Source organism: Vipera berus (assembly GCF_964194415.1).
Source record: "Vipera berus genome assembly, chromosome: 2".
In the NCBI taxonomy this organism is placed as follows: Eukaryota; Metazoa; Chordata; class Lepidosauria; order Squamata; family Viperidae; genus Vipera; species Vipera berus.
The window spans coordinates 289,147,601-289,173,724 of NC_138203.1; the positions used below are offsets into that span (position 1 = coordinate 289,147,601).

General features: G+C 40.4%; 1 protein-coding gene across 1 annotated transcript; it reads right to left on the reverse strand.

The window, feature by feature from the left end:
- Nucleotides 1-424: 424 nt before the first annotated feature.
- On the reverse strand, nucleotides 425-24,303 carry LOC308663075 (vomeronasal type-2 receptor 26-like; the record flags this gene model as incomplete). Its single annotated transcript, XM_081319220.1, has 7 exons — nucleotides 425-1,329; nucleotides 4,578-4,704; nucleotides 6,638-6,775; nucleotides 13,610-13,660; nucleotides 14,766-14,927; nucleotides 15,389-15,452; nucleotides 24,248-24,303. 7 exons carry the CDS (start codon nucleotides 24,301-24,303, stop codon nucleotides 425-427), a joined length of 1,503 nt encoding a protein of 500 aa, XP_081175346.1.
- Nucleotides 24,304-26,124: the final 1,821 nt, after the last annotated feature.

The following is a 26,124-nucleotide window of genomic DNA, read 5'->3' on the forward strand; positions in this document are numbered from 1 at the left end:
TAAGAGGCAGCCTGTTATTTAAATTGTTTTGCTTTCAGAATTAGATGAAGCTGGGGGAAGGAGAAATTTACCCCGGTTGTTTTTAATAAGATAAGAAATGGCACATTACAGAAAGGAAGGGAAGCTTTGTCCTTCAAACTGATTGGAGAATGTGATTTATGACAGCTAATTTGGAGGAGGGAACTGGGCCAGATATCAGGTGCTGAAGGGAGTGTAATTCAGACCTTGGCATCCATCCATGCCATGCCAAAGCTTGGTTTACATTATTATAGACTTTTCAGAATAAACAATGCCTGAAGATTCTTTGAACTGTTTCATTAGTTGGAACTATGACACATAGGTTGTCAAGCAAATCCCAAGGAAGAATACATAACTTATAATAATGAATAATTAGATGTTACTAGCCTAAGAAACAATTTCACTATCATTCCCCTGCTTTTGCCATTAGATGTTCCTTAGTGTTTAGATCTGGTCTCAGGAGGATAATGTAGCACTTGGGGAAGAAGATGCAGCCCAACAGTCCAGCACCGGAGGCCAAGATGGAGAAGACCTGCACGGCCACCATGTATTTTCCTTTAGTGCTCAGGTAAGTGGGGAGGAAGGAAATCCAGACACTGCAGAAGACCAGCATGCTGAAGGTGATCAGCTTGGCTTCATTGAAAGCTCCAGGCAAGTTCCTGGCCAGGAAAGCCACAGTGAAGCAAATGGCAGCAAGGAAGGCCATGTAGCCAAGAACAACATAAAACATGGTGACAGAGCCTTCGTTGCATTGAAGGATAATCTCTTCAGGCTGGGAGTGAAGATCAGAGTCAGGAAATGGGGGAGAAACTCCCAACCACATGACACAAATGAAAATTTGGACAGCAGAACAAGAAAGGATGATGAAGTTGGCCAAGCTCTTCCCCAACCATCTTCTCACTTTATTGCCTGGTTTTGAGGCTAGGAATGCCAGCACTACTGTGATTGTTTTGGCTAACACAGAAGACACGGCTATTGAGAAGACAATGCTGAACATTGTTTGTCGGAGAAGACAGGTGGCTTTTCTTGGTTGGCCAATGAAGAGAAAGGCAGACAAAAAACAAAATAGGAGGGATACCAGAAGGATGTAGGAGAGATCCCGGTTGTTGGCTTTGACAATGGGAGTTTCTAGGTATTTAAGGAATATGATTAAAACAAGGCCTGTTGTTAGGAAGAAGAGTAGGGCAAAAGAGACGAGGATGATGCTAAGATTTTCTTCATAGGACAAGAAAGTTATTCTTTTGGGGATACACTGGATTCGATTCTCAGTTGGATATTGATCATCTGGGCACTTGGTGCATTTGTCAGCATCTGAAAAAATAAAGTAATATTTCTTTTATAGTGTTCCAAATTTCAAGAAAACTTTGGCTAATATCATACCAGACAAATCTTATTACATTATTTGGCCCAGTGACAAAATTAGTGCACCAGAGAAATGCTGTAGATATAATTTACTTGGACTTCAGTAAGGCATTTGATGAAGTAGATCACAACCTACTATTTTTATTTTATTTATTTTTTTATTGAATTTATATACCACCCTTTCCCGAAGGACTCAGGGCAGTTTACAGGGTACTTAAAACATTGATACAAAAATTAAAAACAATTAAAAGAATTAGATTTAATCCCTGAAAAAATATAGAAAACCCCAATTAAAAACTCTCAGCCTGTGCCAGAAAGCTCGAAGAGCCAGGTCTTCAGGTCCTGGTGAAATGAACAAAGGTCGGGGGAGGTCTTAAGCTCCGCAGGCAGCTGGTTCCAGAGGGCAGGCTCACCCACAGAGAAGGCCCTCCCCCTGGGTGTTACCCGCCGGCAATCTTTAACCGGCGGCACCCTGAGAAGGCCCTCCCTGTGGGAGCGCACTGGACGAAGGGAACTTGATGCCGGCAGCAGGTGTTCCCTCAGATATCCCGGACCCAAGCCATTAAGGGCTTTATAGGTCATCACCAGCACCTTGAATCTCACCCGGAGGGCAACCAGAAGCCAATGCAGCTCACGGAGTAGAGGTGTTACATGGGAGTGTCGGGAAAACCCAATCACAACTCACACGGCCGCATTCTGCACCAGCTGAAGCCTCCGAGTGGTCCTCAAGGGCAGCCCCATGTAGAGTGCGTTGCAGTAGTCTAAACGGGAGGTCACGAGCGCATGAGTGACTGTGCGTAGAGCATCTCAGTCCAGGTAGGGTCGCAACTGGTGCACCAGGAGAACCTGGGCAAAAGCCCCCCTGGCCACGGCTCCTATGTGCTCTTCAAAATTGAGCTGTGAATCCAGGAGGACGCCCAAGTTGCGAGCCCTATCAACGGGGGGTAACACCTCACCCCCCCATCGTTAAAGATGGAATAGTCTGGTTAACCCGAGATGCCGATATGCACAGCCACTCAGTCTTGGCAGGATTGAGACGAAGCCTGTTTCTCCTCATCCAGACCTGGACCGCCTCCAGGCAACGGGACATCACGGCGAGGGCATCACTGGGTTGGTTCGGGGTGGAGAAAATAAGTTGGGTATCATCAGCATACTGATGATACCCCACCCCGAAACCCCAAATGATCTCACCCAGCGGCTTCATATAGATTTTGAACAGGAGGGGAGAGAGAACCGACCCCTGAGGGACTCCACAAACGAGAGGCCTCTGGGCGGATCTCTGCCCTCCCATCAACACCGACTGTGAGCGGCCCAGGAGATAGGAGGAGAACCACCGTAGAATGGTGCCTCCCACTCCCAATCCCCTGAGACGCCGCAGTAGGATACCATGGTCGATGGTATCAAAAGCCGGTACGAGGTCTAATAGGACTAGGACAACCCCTGTCCCGAGCCCACCAGAGATCATTCACCAGTGCGACCAATGCCGTCTCCGTGCTGTGCCCGGGCCTGAAGCCCGATTGGTACAGGTCCAGATAATCAGTTGCCTCCAGGAACAGAGGAAGCTGATGCGCCACCACACTCTCAACAACCTTTGCCAAAAAGCAAAGGTTGGAGACCGGATGATAGTTATTTAAAACAGCCGGGTCCAGGGCAGGCTTTTTGAGGAGGGGTCTCACCACCGCCTCCTTCAAGGCTGCGGGGAAGATACCCTCCTTCAAGGAAGCAGTTATTACTGCCTGGAACCAGCCTCATGTCTCCTCCCGGGCTTTATAAAGAAGAAGAAGAAGAAGAAGAAGAAGAAGAAGAAGAAGAAGAAGAAGAAGAAGAAGAAGAAGAAGAAGAAGAAGAAGAAGAAGAAGAAGAAGAAGAAGAAGAAGAAGAAGAAGAAGAAGAAGAAGAAGAAGAAGAAGAAGAGGAGGAGGAGGAGGAGGAGGAGGAGGAGGAGGAGGAAGAAGTAGTAGTTGGAAGGGACCTTGGAGGTCATCTAGTCCAACCCCCTGCTCAGGGGGTTGTTGCTCATCGTTGTTGTTCTTCTCTGAACTTTTTCCAGTCTCAACATCTTTTTATAGTGTGGAAACCAAAATTGGTTGCAGCATTCTAAGTGTGGTCTTACTAAAGCTTTACAGAGTGGTATTAGTACCTCACGTCATTACTCTTTGTGTGTGATTTCTAAGACAGTTAAAAATCCATCTGATGGTGATGCTGTCTATCCTTGGTTTTTTTTTTAGCTTTCTAAGAAGTAGGTTATGCTCTATTTTGCTGAATGCCTTGCTGAAGTTTATATATAATCTATTGCTTTCCTAGCATTTATTTCTCATTTTTAAATATTTAATTTTCAGTTAAATTGTAAGCCACCAACAGTCACTTTGTGTGAAATAGCCATATAGGTTGTTTGATAAATAAATTTCAAAAGACATTTTAAGGAAGATTAAATCATAAATGAATTCAAGAACAGGAACTGACTATTATCTGTAAAATCTTTTTACCCCATAAAAATGAGATGATAAAGTGATATGTTTCCATCCTCTCTAGATTTGGCAACAATTTTAAACAGAAAATGAATTTAACATTGGTATCAAAGGATGTTTAGTAGATTAGTCTTTTATTAATTCTCTGTTTCCCCCTCCTTTCTGTTCATTTTAATGTTAGACTTTTTTTCTTTCAGGACCACGATTATATTCCTTTTATTATTATTTTTTTGGTGTTATATCCCACTATTTAAAAAGAAAGAAAATTGGAAACATAAGAAAAGGTGGAAAGGAAATATCTACTTGATGACTTTATGCTGATCCTCTGTTTGGTTTTGTTCCTTTAACCCGACATCTCTCCCTCTATTGTTCCTCCCAATTAGATATTTCAACGTATATGATCTTAATAAAGATTAAATTATTAAATAAATGATAAAGTTGGTTTAAGTAAGCAAAACCCATTGATCTAAAATCATTCCTCAGGTTACAAAGAATACACACATTTCTAAGAAAGATAAATATGGATGAAAACATCCAAACTGGGAAATAATGAGACATTTCCTACTCAATCCACAGCATCCTTCTTCCTACCTCATTATTCAAGATTTTTTTTTTATCCTTCCCATTGGGGAAGAAATTGGACACCATGAAAATTAAGAACTAAACAATCAAACATACATGTGTCTTTAACATGCATATCGATCAAAGTTTCCCTATGGTGTCACCCACCTTCCTGAGTGGAGATGGTCCCCTCTGGACAAGGAATGCAGTTGTAGCAGCAAACTGGCTCTCCTTCTCGAGCCTTCTTGACAAATCCAGGATGGCATTTTTCCACACATTTCGACTGAGGCAAAGACTAAAGAGAAAAAGAAGAAATGCCAAAGAAAATATGTTAGGACTCACCATCCATGTAAGATGGAGGTAGACCTGAACATCAGCCAAGTCGTCTCTGGGCTTCAAATAGGCAAATATTAAATCTCTGACCACTTTCAAATGGTTGCAGGAAATACAATTGCAGGAAGATGCTTCAGTTCCTCCCTTTGTCTTCTGATTTATCAGATTACAATAAAGTAGGTTTCTACTTAACAAAGTCTGAAGGGATGAAATTGAGAAAAGATTTAAGCATTGAGTGATAACCAGAGTTTTTCTCCTCATAGTGGAATTAATATGCATTCCTCCAATCTTCATACATGCTTTATTTTAAAATATCCACAAATACTAAATTTTAAAGTGAACTTTATTGTAAAATATATATTAATTTTTCATTTCTTTGGAATTATTAAACTAAAATAAAACTGTGAGGAAGAAAGAAACTTTTGACCAGTAGGATCTAGAAAGGTTTATTATGGAGTACATAAAACATTGCAAAGCTGTTTCCCTTTGAAAGCAGTCCAAAATTATCTCCCAGTTAAGATAAAAAGGTTAATTTCCTTACAGAGAAGGGCTGTCAATCTTAAAGATATTGTTCAGATTTGTTCACTTTATACGGCTGCCATGCTGGTGAACTAAAACTAAAACCGGCTGACTAGTTTCTAAAACTATAGTGAGGTGAGATAGAGGTGAGGTCATGTGAATGTGTTCCACAAGAAGGGTGAGTTAGGGATATTTTGGTGCACCACATGGGTCATGACTGTGAGTCTTATGTGTGAAAGGGATTTGCAACACAATGTAACCAACACAAGGTCCTTTCTGTTGAGAGAACACAATTATGTGACACAATCTGACAGGGAAATACACACTCATATTTATTATTAGTTTGATTTGTAGAATCTCAGTGTGTCCTAAATTAGCTAACAATCAAGATAAACAGTTGCATTCAAGGGATTTTCAGATGAAGTGCACTCTTACAAGCCAATTCTCAAATCTAAGTAATATTCCCCCTGAAACTGCCCCTTATTATTATTGATATCAAGATTTATTTTGCACCAAAACAATGCTTCAATACTTCAGTTTCTAAGCCATTATCCTGGTGAGATGGGCAGCAAATAAATTTAATCAATTTATATTGATTATTTATATTGATTTATATTGTGAGCTCAATCCATAAATGACTCACATCAGACCAGTCATTATTATTTCATGTGAACTGAAAGTCTTGGACCTCCTTCCTAAATTCCACTATCCCAGTGGGGTTAAAGAGAGGCATGTTCTCAGCTGATTAAAAACATCCCAGACTATGAGCCTGCAATTTTGGAAGACCCCTGACTCCAATCAAGGCAAGATGAAACTTTAAGAATTGGACCAACAGGACCTCCATCCAGTCTTGATTACATTTCATTGGATTCAGTCCAAATCAGAACTCAGGGACTGGTCAACGGAATTGCCTTGAATCTTTCATATTTGAAGGCAAAAAACCAGTGAACCTGAAGCTATTAACACCAAAATCTCCAGCATATGAGGGCCTGTCTCACCAGTTTTAGGGTGATACTAAACTGCCAAAGGGACACTAAATGGCAATGTTTTGTGTCCTAAATAATAATCACCCCATTTCTCCTTTTGGATCAGCTGACAACAGGGTTCAGCATGACAGCATCAGAAGAGAAACCTTGGTCAATAGAAATAAAGCATGCTTATCTGCCTAAGAAAATTATAGAGGTTTTACTGCAGACATTCTATTCACAGTGAAGGTTACCCAGTTTTTTTTTTACTTGGTTTGACCCACTTGAAACAGCTTTGGAAAAAGGAGGGAGGAAAGACACCAATATTTTCCCTACCTTGTTGAGCCACCTTAGCTGTGAAAAAGCATATCGGCTGATTATAAGTTTTTGTCTTTCAAATCTCCCCATTACCCTGTCGATCGGATTCTTCTTGGGGAGAACCATCAAACTAAAGATCATCAGGTCTGCTCCTACGTCTCCATTCTGATCCAAGTAGACTTTCATCAGGGAAAGATTGTACAATTCCCTCTTCTTTAGAAATGGATGGAACTGGAATGGAAACATCCAGGAATTTAATAGCAGAAATCTTGTTTTCTTATCTCTTATCACTTTTTACATTTGGATCTTTCTTCTATGGTTGTTGAACTTACAAATATTGTGAGTTGGGAGAATAAGTTTTACCATTATCTTCAAAACTGAAGTACAAACATTCAGCAATATTTCTAAATCATGTAGTATACTGATAAAATGTATATTGACAAAATGTAATCGACAAAAATTGTCAATCATATATAACAATCTAGCAAACGTCACCTTTCAAGTAAACAAAATACACAAATAACTAGAGCATTCATAAACTCCTTGCAAACAATTGGGTGATTATGAGAAAGCAAGAATTTGTTAAGAAGAAAGTTGCAAGGCTTATCTTCATTCAGGTATAGGAGAGAGAAAAAAACAAGATGAAGTAATTATTCTTAATTATAAGGCTATATTAGCAAAATGTTGCAGTGTGAAAGTACAAATCTTTCACCTTCTCCTTTGACAGTCAAAAAATTTAGGAAGGACTTTTTCTGAGTTTCTTTCTCTGCCTGCTACGCAGCTGTGGGTTGCCCCCCCCAACCAAACCATCTTATCTGATCCTTCCCTGTATCTCTTTCTCTGGTCTTCCGAACTCATTCACACGTATCATTATTCTTCCTTAACAGATTGTATGAATGCTGGTGGTATAACTTGTTTTTAGCAAAGGATTAACAAAATGCTTCATGATGTGATGAATGGGGATCTAGTTAATTGAGTGCTGGATGCTATGAGATAATTAAGTGCATACAACTGTCTCAAAAATTGTACTCAATAAATATTAATATTACTGATAAATTTGGGGAGTTATGAAAAACAATTAGACTTTGGTCATTGTTTCTGCTGTATTTTCATTAATAAAGGAAGTAAATAATTCATGATTTTGTGATGCAAAAATTATAATAACATTTGGACAAAGTTATTTTGGTCTCCTTTAAAAATGCCCAGCTTCTCTCAGGTCCCTATAGATCCCTGTCAGGATGCTGCCATCCTGATGGGAGGGGGGACCTTTGGAGCTCTCCTGTGATGTGTTTAGCTTTGATTTGTTGAGTCAGTTCTGCTGCCCGAGGTCATCTGTCTCACCTCACCAAGGAAGAGATGCTTGGGAACATCTTTTTTTTTATTGAAAAGTTTTAAGGTACAATTTTCCTTTAAAAAACCCCCCTTCCCCCTCCCTCCTCCCCCCCTACCTCCCCCCCCTCCCCCCCTCCCCCCCCGACTTCCCAAAGCTAAATACAAGGTATATATATAAAAAAGCAATCATAAACAATCATATACTAACAACTATAAACTCTAAAATCCAACACTCTCTAGCTTATATAGGATAAAACAAGCCTTAATAATATTGAATATATATAAAAAGAAACTAAAATAAGAAAAGAGAAAAAAAAAACGAAAGAAGACTTATTCAAATGCTACATAAAATTTCTTAACCCTATACTTGTTCTGGATAAACTCAATCCATTTTCTCCATTCCATAATATAGCGTTCTTGCGAGTGATCTTTCAAATAGGCCGAAATCTTCGCCATCTCTGCCAGGTCGGAAACCTTTAAAGTCCACTCTTCTATAGTCGGCAGTTCCTCTTTCTTCCAATATTGGCCTATCAAAAGTCTTGCTGCCGTAATTAAGTTCAACATCAACTTGGTGTCCACAACTGTAGCGTCTGCAATTATTCCCAACAAAAAAAGTTGCGGACAAAACTTTATCCTCTGTTTAAAAATCTTCTGCATATTCCACCAGACTTTTATCCAAAAAGCCTTAACCTTCTTACATGTCCACCATATGTGAAAATATGTTGCATCTTCATCTCCGCACCTCCAACATTTAGGCTGATAATTCGGATACATACTTGCAAGCTTTTTAGGATCTAAATGCCATCTATAAAACATTTTGTAAAAGTTCTCCCTTAGATTTTGAGCTTGAGTAAATTTTACGTTCCTCACCCAAATCTTTTCCCAGGTGTCCATTGTGATAACTTCCTGGATGTTTTGGGCCCATTTTATCATACAATCCTTAACAAGCTCTGTTTCTGAGTCAATCTCTATCAATGCAAGATATATCCGTTTGATATGTGCTGGTCCCTGATTTCTAATTTGCTTTATCAAATTTTCATCAGTCATTGTAAATCCATTTTTCTGGTCTTCTTTCCACCTGGCCCGTAACTGAGTATATTGAAACCAATTTTGAACCACCTTCTCTTCTCGCAAGAGGCTATATGATTTCAAACACCAAACATTCCTTTCCAAGCTAAGGATCTCCTTGTACGTGGTCACATCATGTTTGAAGCCAGCATGTATATTTTCTATTGCGTGTTTTGGAATTGCCCACAATGGTATCTTACAACTTAACTTATGTCTATACTTCTTCCAAACTCTCAGCAATGCCTGTCTTAAAATATGCACCCTAAACACGTTGTCTACCTTCTTATCATACAACAAATATGCATGCCAGCCAAACAACAAATCATGGCCCTCAAGATTTAATAACCTCCCTTGCGTCAAATTAATCCAATCACTTATTCCTGCTAATGCAGCAGCTTCATAATATAATTTAAAATTAGGCAATTTAAGGCCACCTCTCTCACGAGTATCCTGCATAATCTTAAGTTTAACTCGTGGCTTTTTCCCTGCCCACACAAATTTATTGATACCTCGCTGCCATTCCTCCAAATTAGAATCTTTCTTAAGAATCGGTATCATTTGAAATAAAAATAAAAATTTAGGCAGGACATTCATTTTTACTGCTGCAATCCGTCCCAACAAAGACAATTGCAATTTTTCCCAACTCTCCAATTCTTTTTGAATTTTCCCCCATAGTTTTTCATAATTATTCTTATATAGCTTTGTATTAGAGGGCGACAAAATCACCCCCCAAATATTTAACCCTTTTAACAATCTCAAATCCAGTTAATCCTTCTAAGAGAGCCTTTTGCGAAACTGTCATATTTCTGGCCAAAATTTTGGTTTTCTGTGTATTAACTTTAAATCCAGAAACCTTCCCATATTGTATTATTATCTCCATCAGGTCCACAACAGAGTTCTCTGGCTGGGTCACTGTAACAACCAGATCGTCTGCGAATGCTCTCAATCTGTAGTCCTGATCTCCAATTTGTATCCCCTTAATTTTTCCCGAATTCCGAATTTTAACCAATAATATCTCTAATGTTAACACAAATAACAAGGGCGATAACGGACACCCTTGCCTTGTGCCCTTCTCAATATTACATGCTTCTGTCAAGCTATTATTAACTATAATTCGGGCAGTTTGTTTTTGATATAATGCCCTAATCGGTTGTAAAAAAATTTCCCCAAAATCCATTTTATCTAAAACTTTCAACAAAAATTTCCAATTCAATTGATCAAAAGCTTTTTCAGCATCTAAAAAAATTAGCGCCGCAGCGATCTGGTTGTTCCTTTCCAAAAACTCTAACACATCAACTATATGCCTCACATTATTTTTCATTTGCCTACCACTAATAAACCCCGTTTGATCCCCATGAATCACCTGTTGCAGAACCCTCATCAGTCTATTAGCCAAAACCTTAGCAAATATCTTGTAATCTGTATTTAAAAGCGATATCGGTCTATAGTTTTTAACTTGAGTAGCATCTTGGTCTTCCTTCGGAATCAAAGAAATAAAAGCTGTTCTCCAAGACGGTGGCACCTTTCCCCCCCTCTGGATTGTCTGGAACAGTTCCTTTAACGGTTTTATCATCTCTAATTGTAAATTTTTGTAATAGGCCGCAGTCAAGCCATCCGTACCTGGTGCTTTATCCACCTTCAATTCCTTAATTGCTGTGAAAATTTCTTCTTCTGTAATCAGTTGATTAATCCCCTCTTTTTGTACTTGCGTAAGAACCGGGATGCTAGCATTCTCCAAATATATATCAATATCTTTTTCATTAATTTCCTCTTTAGCATATAATTTCGAATAGAAATCCACAAAAGCATCCTTAATAAGATTCTGTTGGAACACAACCCTTCCTTTATACTCAATCTTATCTATATTAGAAGCCCTTTGTTTTTTCCTCAATCTATAAGCTAACCATCTGCCTGGTTTATTAGCGTTGCAAAAAGTATTATGCCTAGCAAACCGCAGATTGGTCGCCACTTGATCAGCCATTAATTTATCAAATTGTCCTCTTAACAGTCTAATAGCCTCCTTGGTCTTCACATCCTCTGAGTTCAAAATCAAAGCCTTTTCTTTTTCCTTTATTTCATTCTCCAGTTCTTTCCTTCTAGTTTCCACTGCACGTCTATGTTTATTATTCATATATATCAACACCCCTCTCATATAGGCCTTGCTAGCATCCCAAACCATATCCATAGAGGTACCCTTATTCATGTTAGTCTCAAAAAAATCCTTCATCCGCTGTTTGCATTCTTCCACATTTCTCTGATTTCTAAACAGATTCTCATTTACGCGCCACGAGCGCCTATCTCTTTTCTCCTTATCAATCTCTAACCAAACTGGACTGTGATCAGAGATAGTTCTTGCACAAATCTTCACCTTTTTGGTCCTCAAAAAGAAATCATTAGTCAGCAAAATAAAATCAATCCTCGAAAAAGATTGATGTCTATCAGAATAAAAAGTATAATCCTTCTCCTGCAAATGTCTCTCACGCCAAATATCTCGCAATTCCAGGTCATCCTTCATTTCAAAAAAAGATTTAGGCAATCTAGCATGACTTGGAATGCGCTTGAAAACTCCAGCCTTGTCCAGCTGTACATCCAAAACTCCATTCCAGTCCCCCATAAAAATAAAAGATTTATAATCCAACTGGGTAAGCTTTGTGTGTAGTAAACTAAAAAAGTCAGCTTGTTGTTGATTAGGTGCATATAATCCAACTAAAAGCGTCTTTTTACCTTCTACCAGCAGCTCAATCATAACATATCTTCCATGCTTGTCTGCTTCAATTAAGTCTGCTGTTAAGGCACTTTTAACATAAACTACCACTCCATTTTTCTTATTCTCTGCAGAAGCAACAAATTGCTTGCCCAACCTCGAGTTCGATAAATACTTTTGATCCAAAACTCTAATATGCGTTTCTTGCAAACATATAACATCTATCTTAAATTGTTTTAAATATTGAAAAACTTTCTTCCTCTTCTGTGGTGAATTTAGTCCATTAACATTCCAGGTTAAGAATTTAGTTGCCATGCATATCCTCCCAAAGCTCTTGGAGCACAGCTTTGATAGGACTATCTTCTTTAGGCCGTGCTCCTCCCACTGCTTGGCTATGAGTACGTTGTGAAAATTCTGAAGACTTTTGCTGGTCTTGTTCTTTTATTTTCTTTGCTCGTTTTAAAGCAGCACGCGTTACCCTTTGCTCTCTAGGATCGTCCAAAGAAGTTATAGCTTGATCTCCTCCAGCACCATTATCCTCTGTTTCATCCTCTTGATGTTCTCCTTCTCCAGATCCCTTTGCAGCTTCCAGAAGTGTTGATGGGGTTGCTTTTAAAACATTATTGTAGAAATCACGCGCTTGCTTCACAGTAATCAGCCGATACCTTTTACCTTCATGCATCACCATCAGCCCGTCTGGAATCTCCCATCTGAACCTTATATCTCGTTGCTTGAGCTCTTGCACAAGAAATGTAAAGTCCTTCCTTCTCCTTAAAATCTTTGGAGGGATTTCTTTTAAAACCAAAACTTCTTGATCAGCAATCACAACTTTAGCATCATAGGCAGCTTGTATAACTTCATCTCTGATTTCTCTTTTTGCAAAGTAAACCACCACGTCTCTAGGCAACTTTCTCTGTCTGGCAATCCATGAATTCACACGGAACACTTTATCCATAGCTGCTCTTATTTCAGATGCTGGCTGGTTCAATACCACTTCGAGAGCCTCAGAAACCAGCTGCTTTAAATCTTCCTTAATATTCTCCTTTAAACCTCTGATTCTAACAGCAAACTGCATCTGATAATATTGGGCAAGGCTTAACTCCCTTTCCATTTTGTCTCTTAAATTTTCATTCTCCCGTACTTTTACTTCTAATATTGCATTCTTTTGGGTCAAATCATCCACTTTTTCATCTAAATCCTCCACACATTCCGCCACTTTATGCACTGAAGACAAAATGTCTACCTTCATCACGCTGCACTTCTGTTCCATCCTCTCTTCTAATCTCTCCTCCAGTTTCTCCAATTTCTCCTCCATCTGTGCAAATTTATCACCCATTGATTGGTTAATTGATTCCAAAAGTACCTGGGCATGTTTATCCAGCGCATCTCGTAAATCCTTCGGTGTCAATACATCAGGAGGATGCAGCGCCTGTAACGATGATTGTTGCACCGGAGAAGATCCAGCACTCCGAAGAGTTTTAGGGGGAGGTTTAGTCGCCATCTTTAACTTTCAATTGTGACGCACTTTCACTTAAAGTTTAAAAAGTCCGCCAAGCTCGAGAGTAAAATAAAATAATCCTCTTCACCTTTTCCTCTTGTACCGCTCTGCCTGCTCCTTTTAATCCATAGTCCTTTCTTCAGGCAGGGGTGGTCGCAGACGGCCTGGCTCTGCTCCAAGAAATCCGGAGCAGAGACGCTGGCTAGCTGGGAGCAACCCAGGCTTCGGGGGAGTTCAATCCTTCAGCCGCCCAAGCTCCAAGCTCAGGCGGCCCCGGAGAACTCTACCCCTACCTGGGGCCTCACCCCCTCCTCTTCTCCCGAGGAGGGGGCTTCAAATTCACCCAAACAGCTGATCGGCGCTGTTTCGGGCGAAAAAACACTCAGCTGAGCCGCGGGCAGCCCGGGAAGGCTGTCTCCGTCGCCGCGGAGCCACCGGAAGTCCATGCTTGGGAACATCTTACCACAGTTTCCGTCTGAGTTCTCACAAACTCTTTGCACATCTGGATTGGCTCCTATGGAGTGGGCAGTTGGGAGGGGCTTTGAACAATGGGGTTTAGTCTAACAATTTCACCCAGGAAGTTCAGATTCTGCCTGCCTTCTCTTGCTCTCTCTGACTCTCAATAAAAGTTCTTTTTGAAACGATGCCAGTTTCAAGAGTTCTGCTGTCATCGTTCCGATTAATGAGACAGTTCAAACAACATTCAGGCATTGTTTTATCTAACAGTCTATAATAATGAGAACAAAGAACGGCACTTATGGATGGATGCCAGAATCTGAATTCTCCTCCCCTTTACACATCATATCATACAAAATTGCCTCCCTTAATTACATGTCATGAATCACATTCACCAATTAGTTTAACACACAAAGTTTCACTTCCCTTCTAAAGCCCACTATTTCTTATCTTCTCAAAATATCTCTCCCTCGCTTTTGTGATTCAAAGCCAAACAGTTAAAGCAAAAGGCTGCCTCTTATATTGTCAGTGCAAAAACATCCAATGTTTGCAGCATTGACATCCGCCCCCCCTTAGAAAAAAGGACAGCTCCTTTAATGTAAACAAAAGCATATACCAGGGATTATCTCTTGGTTTGTTGGTTTTTTTTCCATGAAACTTTTTGATGAGTCGGTCAGCCTTCACCTCGCTCGATTTCACCCAAGTAGCTTCAGACAATGGGTATCCCTTCCATTGTACTAGGTACCACAATTTTCCCTTAAAAATTCTAGAGTCAAGAATATGTTTCACTTCATAATGGGTCTGACCCACTATTATGAGGGGTCTGGGTGCCCTCTTAGGGGGAGGTCTTAAGGTGGAGCCTCGAAAAGGTTTCAGATGGCTGCAATGGAACACAGGGTGAACTTTCCCTAAACTCCTAGGGAGTTTTAATTCTACTGTGATGGGGTTGATGATCCTTATGATGGGGAAAGGCCCCAAGAATTTTGGTCCTAATTTCTTGCTGGGTAATTTGAGATGTAAATATTTAGTTGACAGATAAACTTTTCCCCCAGCTTGGAATGTTCTTTGGGGAATCCTCTTTTTATCAGCCTTTTTTTATAAGTCTCAGAAGTCTTTTTTAATGCTGTTTTCATATTTCTGCAAACCTCCTCCCACCCCCTCACCCATTGATCATGTGTCCAGGAAGTGGAGGGCAATTGAGTGTAGCCAGGCATTGGGCTGAATTCTTTTCTGTTGGCTACTCTGAAAGGCGTGTAGCCGGTGCTGCTGTGAACAAAGTTATTGTAAGCCACGTTGGCGAAAGGGAGGTGGTCAATCCAATTTGTCTATTGGTAGGAAACATAGGGAGCCAGCTGCTCTGAATGAGCGTGCCGATTTCACAGCCACTTCTCTGTTCCCAGTGAGTTTTTTAAAGCCCTAGATCTCTTGGAGGGAGATTGGAAATGGAGGTGCCCAGCTGAACGGTTCTGGACGGTGGTCCAAACTACCAAAAGCAGGAAAGCCTCGGAGAAGTCAGCCTGGTGAATGAGATAGCCCATTATGGTGGCCCTGAAGAAATGATAGCTGTCAGCTGGATAGAAACAGCGGTGAATCAGCAGGACAATGATTCAACTAACCTGGCAGAGTGAGTACTCAGTGAACCTTCGTAACTGTTCTGGATCGTGAAATCATTCCAGAGAATTTCAAAGAAGAGAAGAAAAGAAGGGAAGCCCCAGAGCAAAAGGGGAAAATCATCTCCCCTGTCAGATAGCGGCAACAAGGAGACAGGGGGAAAAAGAGACTTTGCCTTAAAGCAATAGACCCACAAGCTATAAGGATTAATGAACAAGGGTGGTTTCTGTTTCTGGCTCCTGCAACAAAGCCAAGAAGAAGAAGCTAAAAAAATTGAAGAGTGACAGTGCTGACTGAGCAGAGAGAGCAGACATTTTGAACAAGAACTGACAATCAATTAGCATTATATGAGGGAAAGTGACACTCATAAGTTAAGAAGTGAAGTAATTGCCTTAAGGTTTTTCTAAAACAAAAGGGATAATCTGTAACTGAATTGAGAGCTCAGACCAATAAGAATTAATTGAACATAACCCATTGTATGATTGAATTGGAGGAGGCTAACTAGGAAGAAAAGGTTAAATGTCCAAGGAGGTTGAGAAAATTTATTTACTTGTCTTCTTGTTGAATACAATAATATCTATAACTGCCAAGAGACTGACTGTAAAACCTGGTCTATATTGCTAATGAACTGAATACTTGTTACAATATTTAGGTAACTTAATGGTTATATCATTGTTACATGTTACTATATAGTTAAATTAGGACTGTAGTGGAATATAAACACTTGAAATTGATTAATATTAATTATTGTATATAATAAATGTTAACGTAAGAGATTTTATATTGTGTTAGCAACAAAATATATTATTGTTAAGATATAAGGTACTAGTGACTATAACTTTGGAAGAATAATAAATTCTCCAGGTGGAGGGAAAGACAAAGATTGTGTATAAGTGGGAGGGTTGGTTGATGTCATTTCGAAAGATGACAAGCATCCCAAACCTAACAAGAGTTGGGACTGGAAGAAGGCAGATAACCCAAGTCTACTCGGCAGAATTAAGCCCAGCAGGGCAAAGATCCATAGAAGAGATGATGCCATGGGAGAGGCCAGGTTCATGTAAAGACCTACAATCAATGCTACAATCCATGAAAGAGGTTATGCTGAGAAACCATGAGGATCTGAAATAAGGAATGATACTGGAGAACTCAAAGAGACGATGGGAGCAATGGAAAGAAAATTTGAATGTTTCCAACAACAAATACTGAAAAATGAACCAAAATTATTAGAAAGACAGAATGAATAAGGAGGAAAGAAGAGTAGAAATGAATGAAAAACTCTCACAAGCAAACAAAGAATTAGAAAAAAAACCATTATCTTGGTTGAACTGAGAAAGCAGACCATTATCTATGTTTTCAAAATGTGAAAGAAGAGAAGGGGGAGGACCTCCCAAAAATGATGACGGACTTGTTAGCGAGGGCCTTAGGGACTGGGAAAGAAGAAATGGCAAATGAGATTGATGAAATATACAGAATCCACAAAAGCTACATGAGAAGAAACAACCTACCCAAGGAAGTACATATTAGATTTGTAAAGAAGTCAATCAGAGATGAGATCTTGCACAGAACCAGAGATGACCCAATAGAACACAGAGGCAAACAACTAACAGTCCTGAAAGGCATGTAGCCCGTGCTGCTGTGAACAGAATTATTGTAAGCCACCTCAGCGAAAGGAAGGAGGTCAGTCCAGTTTGTCTGTTGGTAGGAAACATAGCATTTGAGATATTGCTCCACCATTTTGTTAGCGGATTCTGCAGCCCCATTGGTAGCTGGATGAAAAGCAGATGATAAGCCTTGAAATGATCCAATCAATTTAAGGAAATGCCTCCAAAATTTCACTGTGAACTGCACTCCCCTATCTGAAATTATTCACTTAGGGGCGCCATGCAGTCGGTAGATATGTTTCAGGAACAATTTAGTCAGTCGTTGGGCAGATGAGAGTCCTTTAAGGGTGATAATTTCATTTTGTAAGATAGTGCCCAGTGTTCGAGTCTGTCCAGATCCTCCTGTATCTTAAGACTATCTTCTGGAGTATTGGCTATTCCTGCCAGCTTGGTGTCATCTGCAAATTTGCTGAGTTCCCCATCTATACCCTCATCCAAATCGTTGATGAAGATGTTGAAGAGCAAAACAAAATGAAATTCAACGGTGAAAAAAGTAAGGTTCTACATTTAGGCAGGAAAAATCAAATGCACAGGTATAGTATAGGTGGTACCTTGCTCAATAGTAGTAACTGTGAGAGGGATCTCGCAGTCCTATAAGACAATCACTTAAATATGAGTCAGCAGTGTGCTGCAGCTGCCAAAAAAGCCAACACAGTGCTAGGCTGCATTAACAGAGGGATAGAATCAAGATCAAGTGAAGTACTAATACCACTTTACAATGCTTTGGTAAGGCCACACCTGGAATACTGCATCCAGTTTTGGTCACCACGATATAAAAAAGATGTCAAGACTCTAGAAAGGGTACAGAGAAGAGCAACAAAGATGATTGGGGGACTGGAGGCTAAAGCATATAGGGAACGGTTGCTGGAATTGGGTATGTGTAGTTTAACGAAGAGAAGAGTGAGGGGGGACATGATAGCAGTGTTCCAATATCTCAGGGGTTACCACAAAGAAGAGGGAGTCAAGCTATTCTCCGAAACACCTGAAAGCAGGACAGGAAGCAACAGATGGAAACTAGTCAAGGAGAGAAGCAACCTAGAACTAAGGAGAAACTTCCTGACAGTTAGAACAATTAACCAGTGGAACAACCTGCCTCCAGAAGTGGTGAATGCTCCAACACTGGAGGTTTTTAAGAAGAGACTGGACAGCCATTTGCCTGAAATGGTATAAGGTTTCCTGCCTGAGCAGGGGGTTGGACTAGATGACCTCCAAGGTCCCTTCCAACCTATTATTATTATTATTATTATTATTATTATTATTATTATTATTATTATTATTATTATTATTATTATTATTATTATTATTATTATTATTATTCCCAGAACAGAGCCCTGGGGCACCCCACTACACACTTCCTTCCATGTAGATGCAGTTCCATTGAGGACCACACGCTGAGTACGGCCTGTCAGCCAGCTACGAATCCATCTGGTGGTGATGCTATCTAACCCACATTTTTCTATCTTATCAAGTAGTAGGTTGTGATCTACTTTATCAAATGCCTTACTGAAGTCCAAGTAAATTATATGTACAGCATTCCTCTGGTCCACTAGTTTTGTCACTTGGTCAAAGAATGCAATAAGGTTTGTCTGGCATGATCTGTTTTTGACAAACCCATGTTGGCTTTTAGTGATAACTTTGTTCACATCAAGGTGTTCGCTGATTTGTTGTTTGATTATCTTTTCCAGAATCTTCCCAGGTATTGAGGTCAGGCTGATAGGCCTGTAGTTTCCTGGATCTATTTTTTTCCCTTTGTTGAAGATGGGAACTACATCAGCTCTCTTCCAGTCCTCTGGTAGTTCCCCAGTGCTCCAGGATCTTTGAAAAACATAGTTCAGTGGCTCTGAGATCACGTCTGCCAGTTCCTTGAGAACCTTGGGGTGTAATCCATCTGGTCCTGGTGATTTGAACTCGTCTAGGCTGGACAGTGCTCACTTACCATTTTCTTGCTTTAGTTATGTGCCCCTCTTTCCACTTCTTATACTTCTCCTTTTTATGTTTCAGTTTATCAGAGATTTCTTTATGCAGCCATGCTGGTTTCTTTTGAAAGCTGTTATTTTTCTTCTTTGTTGGTATTGTGCTGGACTGGGCCTTTATTATCTCACTTTTCAAAATTTCCCAAGCTTCTTGAATTGTTTTCCCCTTTAGGATTCTCATCCATGGAATTCTTCCCAAGGTCTCTCTAAGTTTATTGAAATTAGCTCTTTTAAAGTCCAAGACTCTAGTTTGGCTGTGTTCTATTGCTTGTGCTTCCATAATGTTAAATTCCAATATTGCATGATCACTTCCCCCCAAGATTCCTGTGGCTTTGACACTTTCTATCATTTCATCTCTGTTAGTGAGAATTAAATCCAATATGGCTAATCTCCTAGTTCCCTTCTCTACTTTTTGGGAGAGAAAGTTGTCTGCTAGGTTTGTCAGGAATCTGTTAGATCTTCCACTTGGTGCAGAATTTGTCTCCCAGTTGATATCAGGGTAATTAAAGTCCCCCATTACTATTGTGATGTGCTTCCTACATACCTTAGTTAACTGACTAGCAAAAAGTTCATCTATTTCCTCTGCTTGGTTGGGCGGCCTATAGTATACACCTATGGCAATGTCATTTTCCCCCTTAAATACATTAAGGTTTACAGTTTTCGTCATTGTTGTGCTCTATTTCTGTAGAGATAAAGTTATTTCATATATAGAGAGCAACTCCAAATCCTCTTTTGTTTAGTCTATTTCTTTTAAATAATTTAAGTCCCTCTAGCTGTGTGTTCCATTTGTGGGTTTCGTCCCACCATGTTTCTGTAATGGCAACAATATCATATCCACCCTCATTTACCTGAATTTCTAGTTCACCCTGCTTACTGTTCATACTCTGCGTATTGGTGCACAGACATTTGAGTCCTTTATGACTGACCCTGTGTTTACTTGCTACATAACTTGTGTGGTGCCTGGCTTCCCCTATTTTCCTAGATTGCCAGGGACAGTGATGTTCTGTATCAATTAACTCACTGTCCCCGTTGTTTAGTTTAAATACTCCTTCAGAAAAGCTGTGAATTTATTGCCAAGTAACTCAGTCCCTTTCTTGGATGGATGCAGACCATCTCTTTTGTACATTTTTTCATTGGACCAGCTACAGACATCGTGACTAATATAACCAAAGCCTTCTCCTTTACACCACTCCTTTAGCCACATATTAAATTCTGCTATACGCTGGCCTTTTCCATTTTGCTCCTTATACACTGGTAAAACCTCTGAAAAACTGAGCTTATAGCCTATTCTGCTGAGTTCCTGCCCCAAGCTCTGGAAATCATTCTGCACAGAGAGTACAACGTTTTGGGACAGATCGTTAGTGCCAAGATGTACAATGGCATCCACATCACAGTCTTTGCTGGCATTGTTGACTATTTTGAAAATATGCTTCTTATCCCTACTGGCAGTAACACCTGGAAGACACCTGACCTCTTTTGAAACCTCTGTATCCTTTCCTAAATTAACATCCCTTATAACTGAGTCACCAACCAGAAGGTGGCTTCTTTTTTTTGGTAGCTTTCTTTTCTTGCATGACTGATGTGTAATACCTGATTCGCACTTCTCCCTGTCAGAAACAAGTTCATCTCGGACCATGGTCCCCTGCTTATTTGAGTTATCACAATTACCTTGACCTGTTTCCTTAATGTCCCTGTTAAGGTCAGCAAGGGCACTGTATCTGTTATGCAGGGACACAGCTAAAGCTTTAGGTTTATGGTTCACAGCTCTCACCCTGCCAGATCCCACAGTTGTCCACACTGCCCTTCTCCTGCAGGATCTTTGTGGTAGAGGGGGCTGATAGTGTGGAGGCTCAGTAGAGTAGGAGGGCTGAACTGAACACCTAATTTCTGCCTGAAGAGCGCAGATTACAGACCCTAGATGAATAATCTGTCCTTGTAGACTAGTAATTTGTGTACATATGGGACAGTTTCCCAGTTTGAAAAGAGTGCTGCAAAAGACAGCTGCAAAACAAGTGTTGCACTGAACTAAGCCGGAAATGCTGAAATGAAAGGAATCTCAGATGCACTTGCCCTGAATATACCACCACTATTTTTGATTTTCTTATATGATTCACGCGCCGTTAGCCGTGCGGGCTGCTATTGTGCCCCTCCACCCACTTCTCCTTAACTCACAGTTTTGTAGCTTTTCCCAGCAGCCTCTGGCAGTTTAAAAGCAAAGAGGATCCAATCAGCAAGGACTTAGCTACTGTGCCCCTCCACCCACTTCTCCTTAACTCACAGTTTTGTAGCTTTTCCCAGCAGCCTCTGGCAGTTTAAAAGCAAAGAGGGTCCAATCAGCAAGGACTTAGCTACTGTGCCCCTCCACCCACTTCTCCTTAACTCACAGTTTTGTAGCTTTTCCCAGCAGCCTCTGGCAGTTTAAAATCAAAGAGGGTCCAATCAGCAAGGACTTAGCTACTGATACCAAATCCACTTGCAGGCACCACACACTTGGAGAAGACACTTTTCATCAGCTTTAGTCAAGGACAAAGAAGGGGAGGAAGAGATCAAATGAGCTGCTTTAAAATGTGAGGAAAGACATCAAGCAGAGGAGCCATGTTGGAATAGAATAGAATAGAATAGAATAGAATAGAATAGAATAGAATAGAATAGAATAGAATAGAATAGAATAGAATAGAATAGAATAGAATAGAATAGAATAGAATAGAATAGAGCTGGAAGGGACATTGGGGGTCTTCTAGTCCAGCCCCCTGCTCAAGCAGGAGAACCTATCCCATCTCAGACAAGTGACTGTCTAGTCTCTTCTTCAAAAACTCCAGTAATGCAGTGCCCACAATTTCTCAAGGCAAGCTTTTCCACTGGTTAATTGTCCTCACTGTTAGGAAGTTTCTCCTTAATTCCAGGTTGCTTCTCTCTTTGGTCAGTTTCCAGCCATTGTTTCTTGTCCTAGTTTACAGGAGCTTAAAATCAGAAAAGTCTGGGAACTTTTTTGCAAATATATAAAAGGTCTTGGTTGTTGATGGGGGGATGCAGCACTCTTCTGATAAGTAGGAGATGTTGTACAGAAGCTTAAGATCTTAAACCACCAAGCCCAGAGAGCACAAAAGACCCTGAAAAGGAATTTTGTTTGATGGATCCTTATTGGGACCCCATACCTTCCACGGCTGCAGCCCTGGAGCCCCCAACCTTTCTTCTCCCTTCTTCCTTCTCCTCTGAGCTTTGAATGCAGCGCTTAAGGCGTGGGCCAGAATCTTAATGACACTGTAGAAATAAATATCATTTTCGATCGTCAACCTATTGTCTTTCTCTTCAGTCTCCACTGGTGCTTTCTGGCTGCATTGTCTCCGGCCCTTGACAGAAAAGGTGTGTTTTGAAACAGAACAGTGAAAATACTCAGCTTGAAATTCAGGTTCCACGGACAAGGGTGATTTATAGATATTATCATTTTTCCAACTATTTTTCAACTGAAAGGGAAAGCTCCAAATACTATGGACGTGCTTGAGATGCCTATCCATTAAAATGGACAATGCTGCAACCACTGTCAAGATCCAGACTTTCCCTTCAATGGGTCCTGGCAAACCTTCAAGCACTGAATGGAAGATTTGAATTCTGTCCATATAGGAATCAAATTCTATGAAGTGAACAAAGACGTTGACTTGTCTCCACTTAGAGAGGGCATCCCTGAGAAATGGGGTATGTCCAGTCATTGACAATTGTTGTGAGATAACAACACAAATTCTATTCTTGACAAGCACAGGAGTAAAAGTCCTCATGAAATTCTCTCCGTTCTCTGTGTCTGGAGCAAAGAGACCAATCAGGGTCCATCCAAAATGGAGGAGAATTTGGACAATTGCTGAGTACTGGAATCCTTCTTTGGGGAGCATCAGATGGAAAAACGGGAACTGACTTTTATCACTCAGAGCCTCTGAAGCAATTACAACACTGGTCTGATTAGTCATTAGGCCATATAAAGATACAGAATATAAAACACAGAACATTAGCAAGATTCCATGTAAAAGCAGAATTTAGAAAAATAACTACAATAAAATAAGCATAAAGAATGAAAATAGTATTTCTTTATAACCCTAGAATTTATCACAATCAGACCACAATTTCCTTCCAAAAAGGGCTTTTTTATATCTAAGTTTTGAATTCTGAGCACAGTGAAAATACATTTTTTAAAATATTAGGATCCCAACAGACTTAAGTGCAATTCAAGATATTTATCTCCCTATTTTTTAAAATAATTGACATTTAAAATAATAGATGTATTATATCTTCTATTTCTGGAGCTCCACAAATACAAGTATATTCATTGTAAGGAGTTTGGAAGATTTAACTTAATACTTGGAAAGTACATTTGTAGCAGCTGACGCCTTTCAGTATGTCAACCATACTGAGATTCAAGGTGCTGGTGATTACCTATAAGGCCCTAAATGGCATGGGTCTGGATTACTTACGGGAGCACCTGCTGCCGGTGTCAACTTCCCTTCGTCCTGTGCGCTCCCACAGAGAGGGCCTCCTCAGGGTGCCGTTGGTCAGAGAGTGTCAGCTGGTGGCCCCCAGGGGGAGAGCATTCTCTGTGGGTGCACCAGCCCTTTGGAATCAATTACCGGTTGAGCTCCGGATGGCTCCCGACCTTCGCTCTTACTGCCGTGATCTGAAAACTTACTTATTTGAACAAGCCGGCCTGGTCTGATGGGTTGGGGTATTTTTAATTTTTAATTTTAAATTATTATTGTTAGGGCTAGATTAATTTAATCTCATTTTTTATTTTTGTATGTTGTATTTTTATTGCCCTGTACACCGCCCTGAGTCCTTCAGGAGAAGGGCGGTATAGAAATTAAATAAAATAAATAAATAAATAAAATAAACCATACTGAAGATGGCCCTACTTTTCTCTATTTTGACTATCTTGGATTCGTTGTGCAGCATTTTTTTAGGTTTTTCTTGAGTGGCAAAAAAGTCAGGGAGATGACATTTCCTAATATAAAATCAGGAATGTTTTAAATGAAATTTGTTTGTTCTAATAGCATTTGGGGACGTTCATTAGTTTAATGAAGAGAAGGACGAGGAGTTACATGAGAGCAGTGTTCCAATATCTCATGGGCTGCCACAAAGAAGAGGGAGTCAAGCTATTCTCTAAAGCCCCTGAAGGCAGGACAAGAAGCAACAGATGGAAACTAGCCAAAGATAGAAGCAAACTAGATCTAAGGAGAAATTTCCTGACAGTTAGAACAATTAACCAGTGGAACAACCTGCCTCCAGAAGTGGTGTATGCTCCAACACTGGATGTTTTTAAGAAGAGATTGGACAGCCATTTGCCTGAAATGGTATACGGCAGTGATTGCGAAACTTTTAGACACAAAATGCCCCCAAAATTCCCTCCTCCCACCCCACCTGCCCGCAGTGCCACCTAACACCTCCATGGGCTGCAGGTGGCCCTGCAGCGCCATGGCGGCCATGCCCTCTGCCTATGCCCTGCAGTATCAATTGTGTGCGACTGGGTGCAAGGGCAGAGTCTTGTCCCTGCTGCCTGGCTGCCATGTCCATGGCTGCACGGCTCCATACAGGCCATGCCCAGAAGCGACTCTCCTCATGGGGGGAGGCTGCTGGTGAGGAGGGAGCCGCAGGGGGAAGCAGGGCTGGGGTGATGACACGTGTGACGTCCCATCTCTGGCATGTGTGCCATAGGTTCGCTACCACTGATATACAGTTTCCTGCCTGAGCAGGGGGTTGGACTAGATGTTATTAGCTGAACTCCTTTTGTCCACTACCCTCAAGATACTTCTCAGATGATGTGATCGGACTTGTTCTAGTAGCAATATAAATTAAATCCCAAAGTTCAGCTTAATATAAGTGAATAATGGTAATGTTGATATTTTGTATTTAATCATTCAATCTAAGAAAGCTGCATAGTTATGATTTTTTTAAAAAAAATTAACAGTGCATTCACTTGTGCCTTCCTTTGATGTTGAGGGATCCCAGATCCAGTCACAGAGAAAAGTTCCCTGAGGTAAGGAAAGGTGTGAACTTGCTCTTTTGCCTCCTCATCAATTAGCCCTATATGGCAATGCTGTCATTTTCCAAAGACCATCACTTTTGACTTTGACTCATCCATAATCAGATAATTATTGTGAGAATAGGAGCCGTCCTCTTCACAGCACATGCAACCCTAATGTCATATTGGCAACAGCTTTGTCTTATCTTTTGGTACATATGAATCCTATTTGTCAGACATGGTATAGGGTTTCCTGCCTAAGCAGGGGGTTGGACTAGATGACCTTCTTCTCATGGCTTCATTGAGCCCCAAACACACTCTTAAACAAATGAACAAAAATGGGATGGAAGGGACCATGGAGGTTTTCTAGTCCACTCCCCCTGCCCATAGCAAGAGATCCTATACCAATCCAGACAAAATGAATGTCCAGCCTCTTTTTGAAAATCTCCATTAATGGAGCTCCCACAACTTCATGAGGCAAGCTATTCCACTGATTAATTGTTCTCACTATCAGTGCTTGTAGAAAGGGCTTTGAGCAGGGTCAACATCCTGTGCTCCATTTGAAGGGCAGTCAATTTCTTCCATAATATTTCTTTGTTTACTGTGTCAAATGCTATAAAGGCAGGAAACCACTATTTCCTCTGACTGATACTTTTATAGTTAGATGGTTCAAGACAAAAGAATTATCAATAGTGGATGGATCACAGCTGCCTAAAGACTGCTGGCTTTTCTGCAAGGAATGCACTTTTCATCCACCTACTATAAATTCTTTTCAGATTGACGTTTGCATATATTTTAGTCACAATATATGTTAGAGAAATGGGCCTGGAATTGCTAGGGTCCTTTTTAGTCCCTTGTTTGTATATGGGACATACAATTGCCATCTTTGACCCAAATGGTTGTGGCAGATATTATTTATATGTGTAAATGTATCTGTCAATGGAGGGTCCCCCCAGTCGGGATATTTCTTGAATTGTTCAGCTGGTAGAAAATCCTCTCCAGAGGTCATATTGCTCTTCAGATGTTTTATCATGAATTTGATCATGAGAATTTTAGGGCAAAAAATAGTTGATACGTTGCCTAACATATTTGTAGATTTTTAATAAAATGGTTGGTTAATGTTAGTGGTCTTTAAAGGCTCATAATACATATATGTTTTATCATCAGTAGGAAAGGTAATCCTGTAGGACTCTTTTTAAAAATCTGGGATTTGTTCATGATTGAGGATATCATTACTTTGGCTGCGACCATGTAAAAAAATGTGAGTTTTCCATCA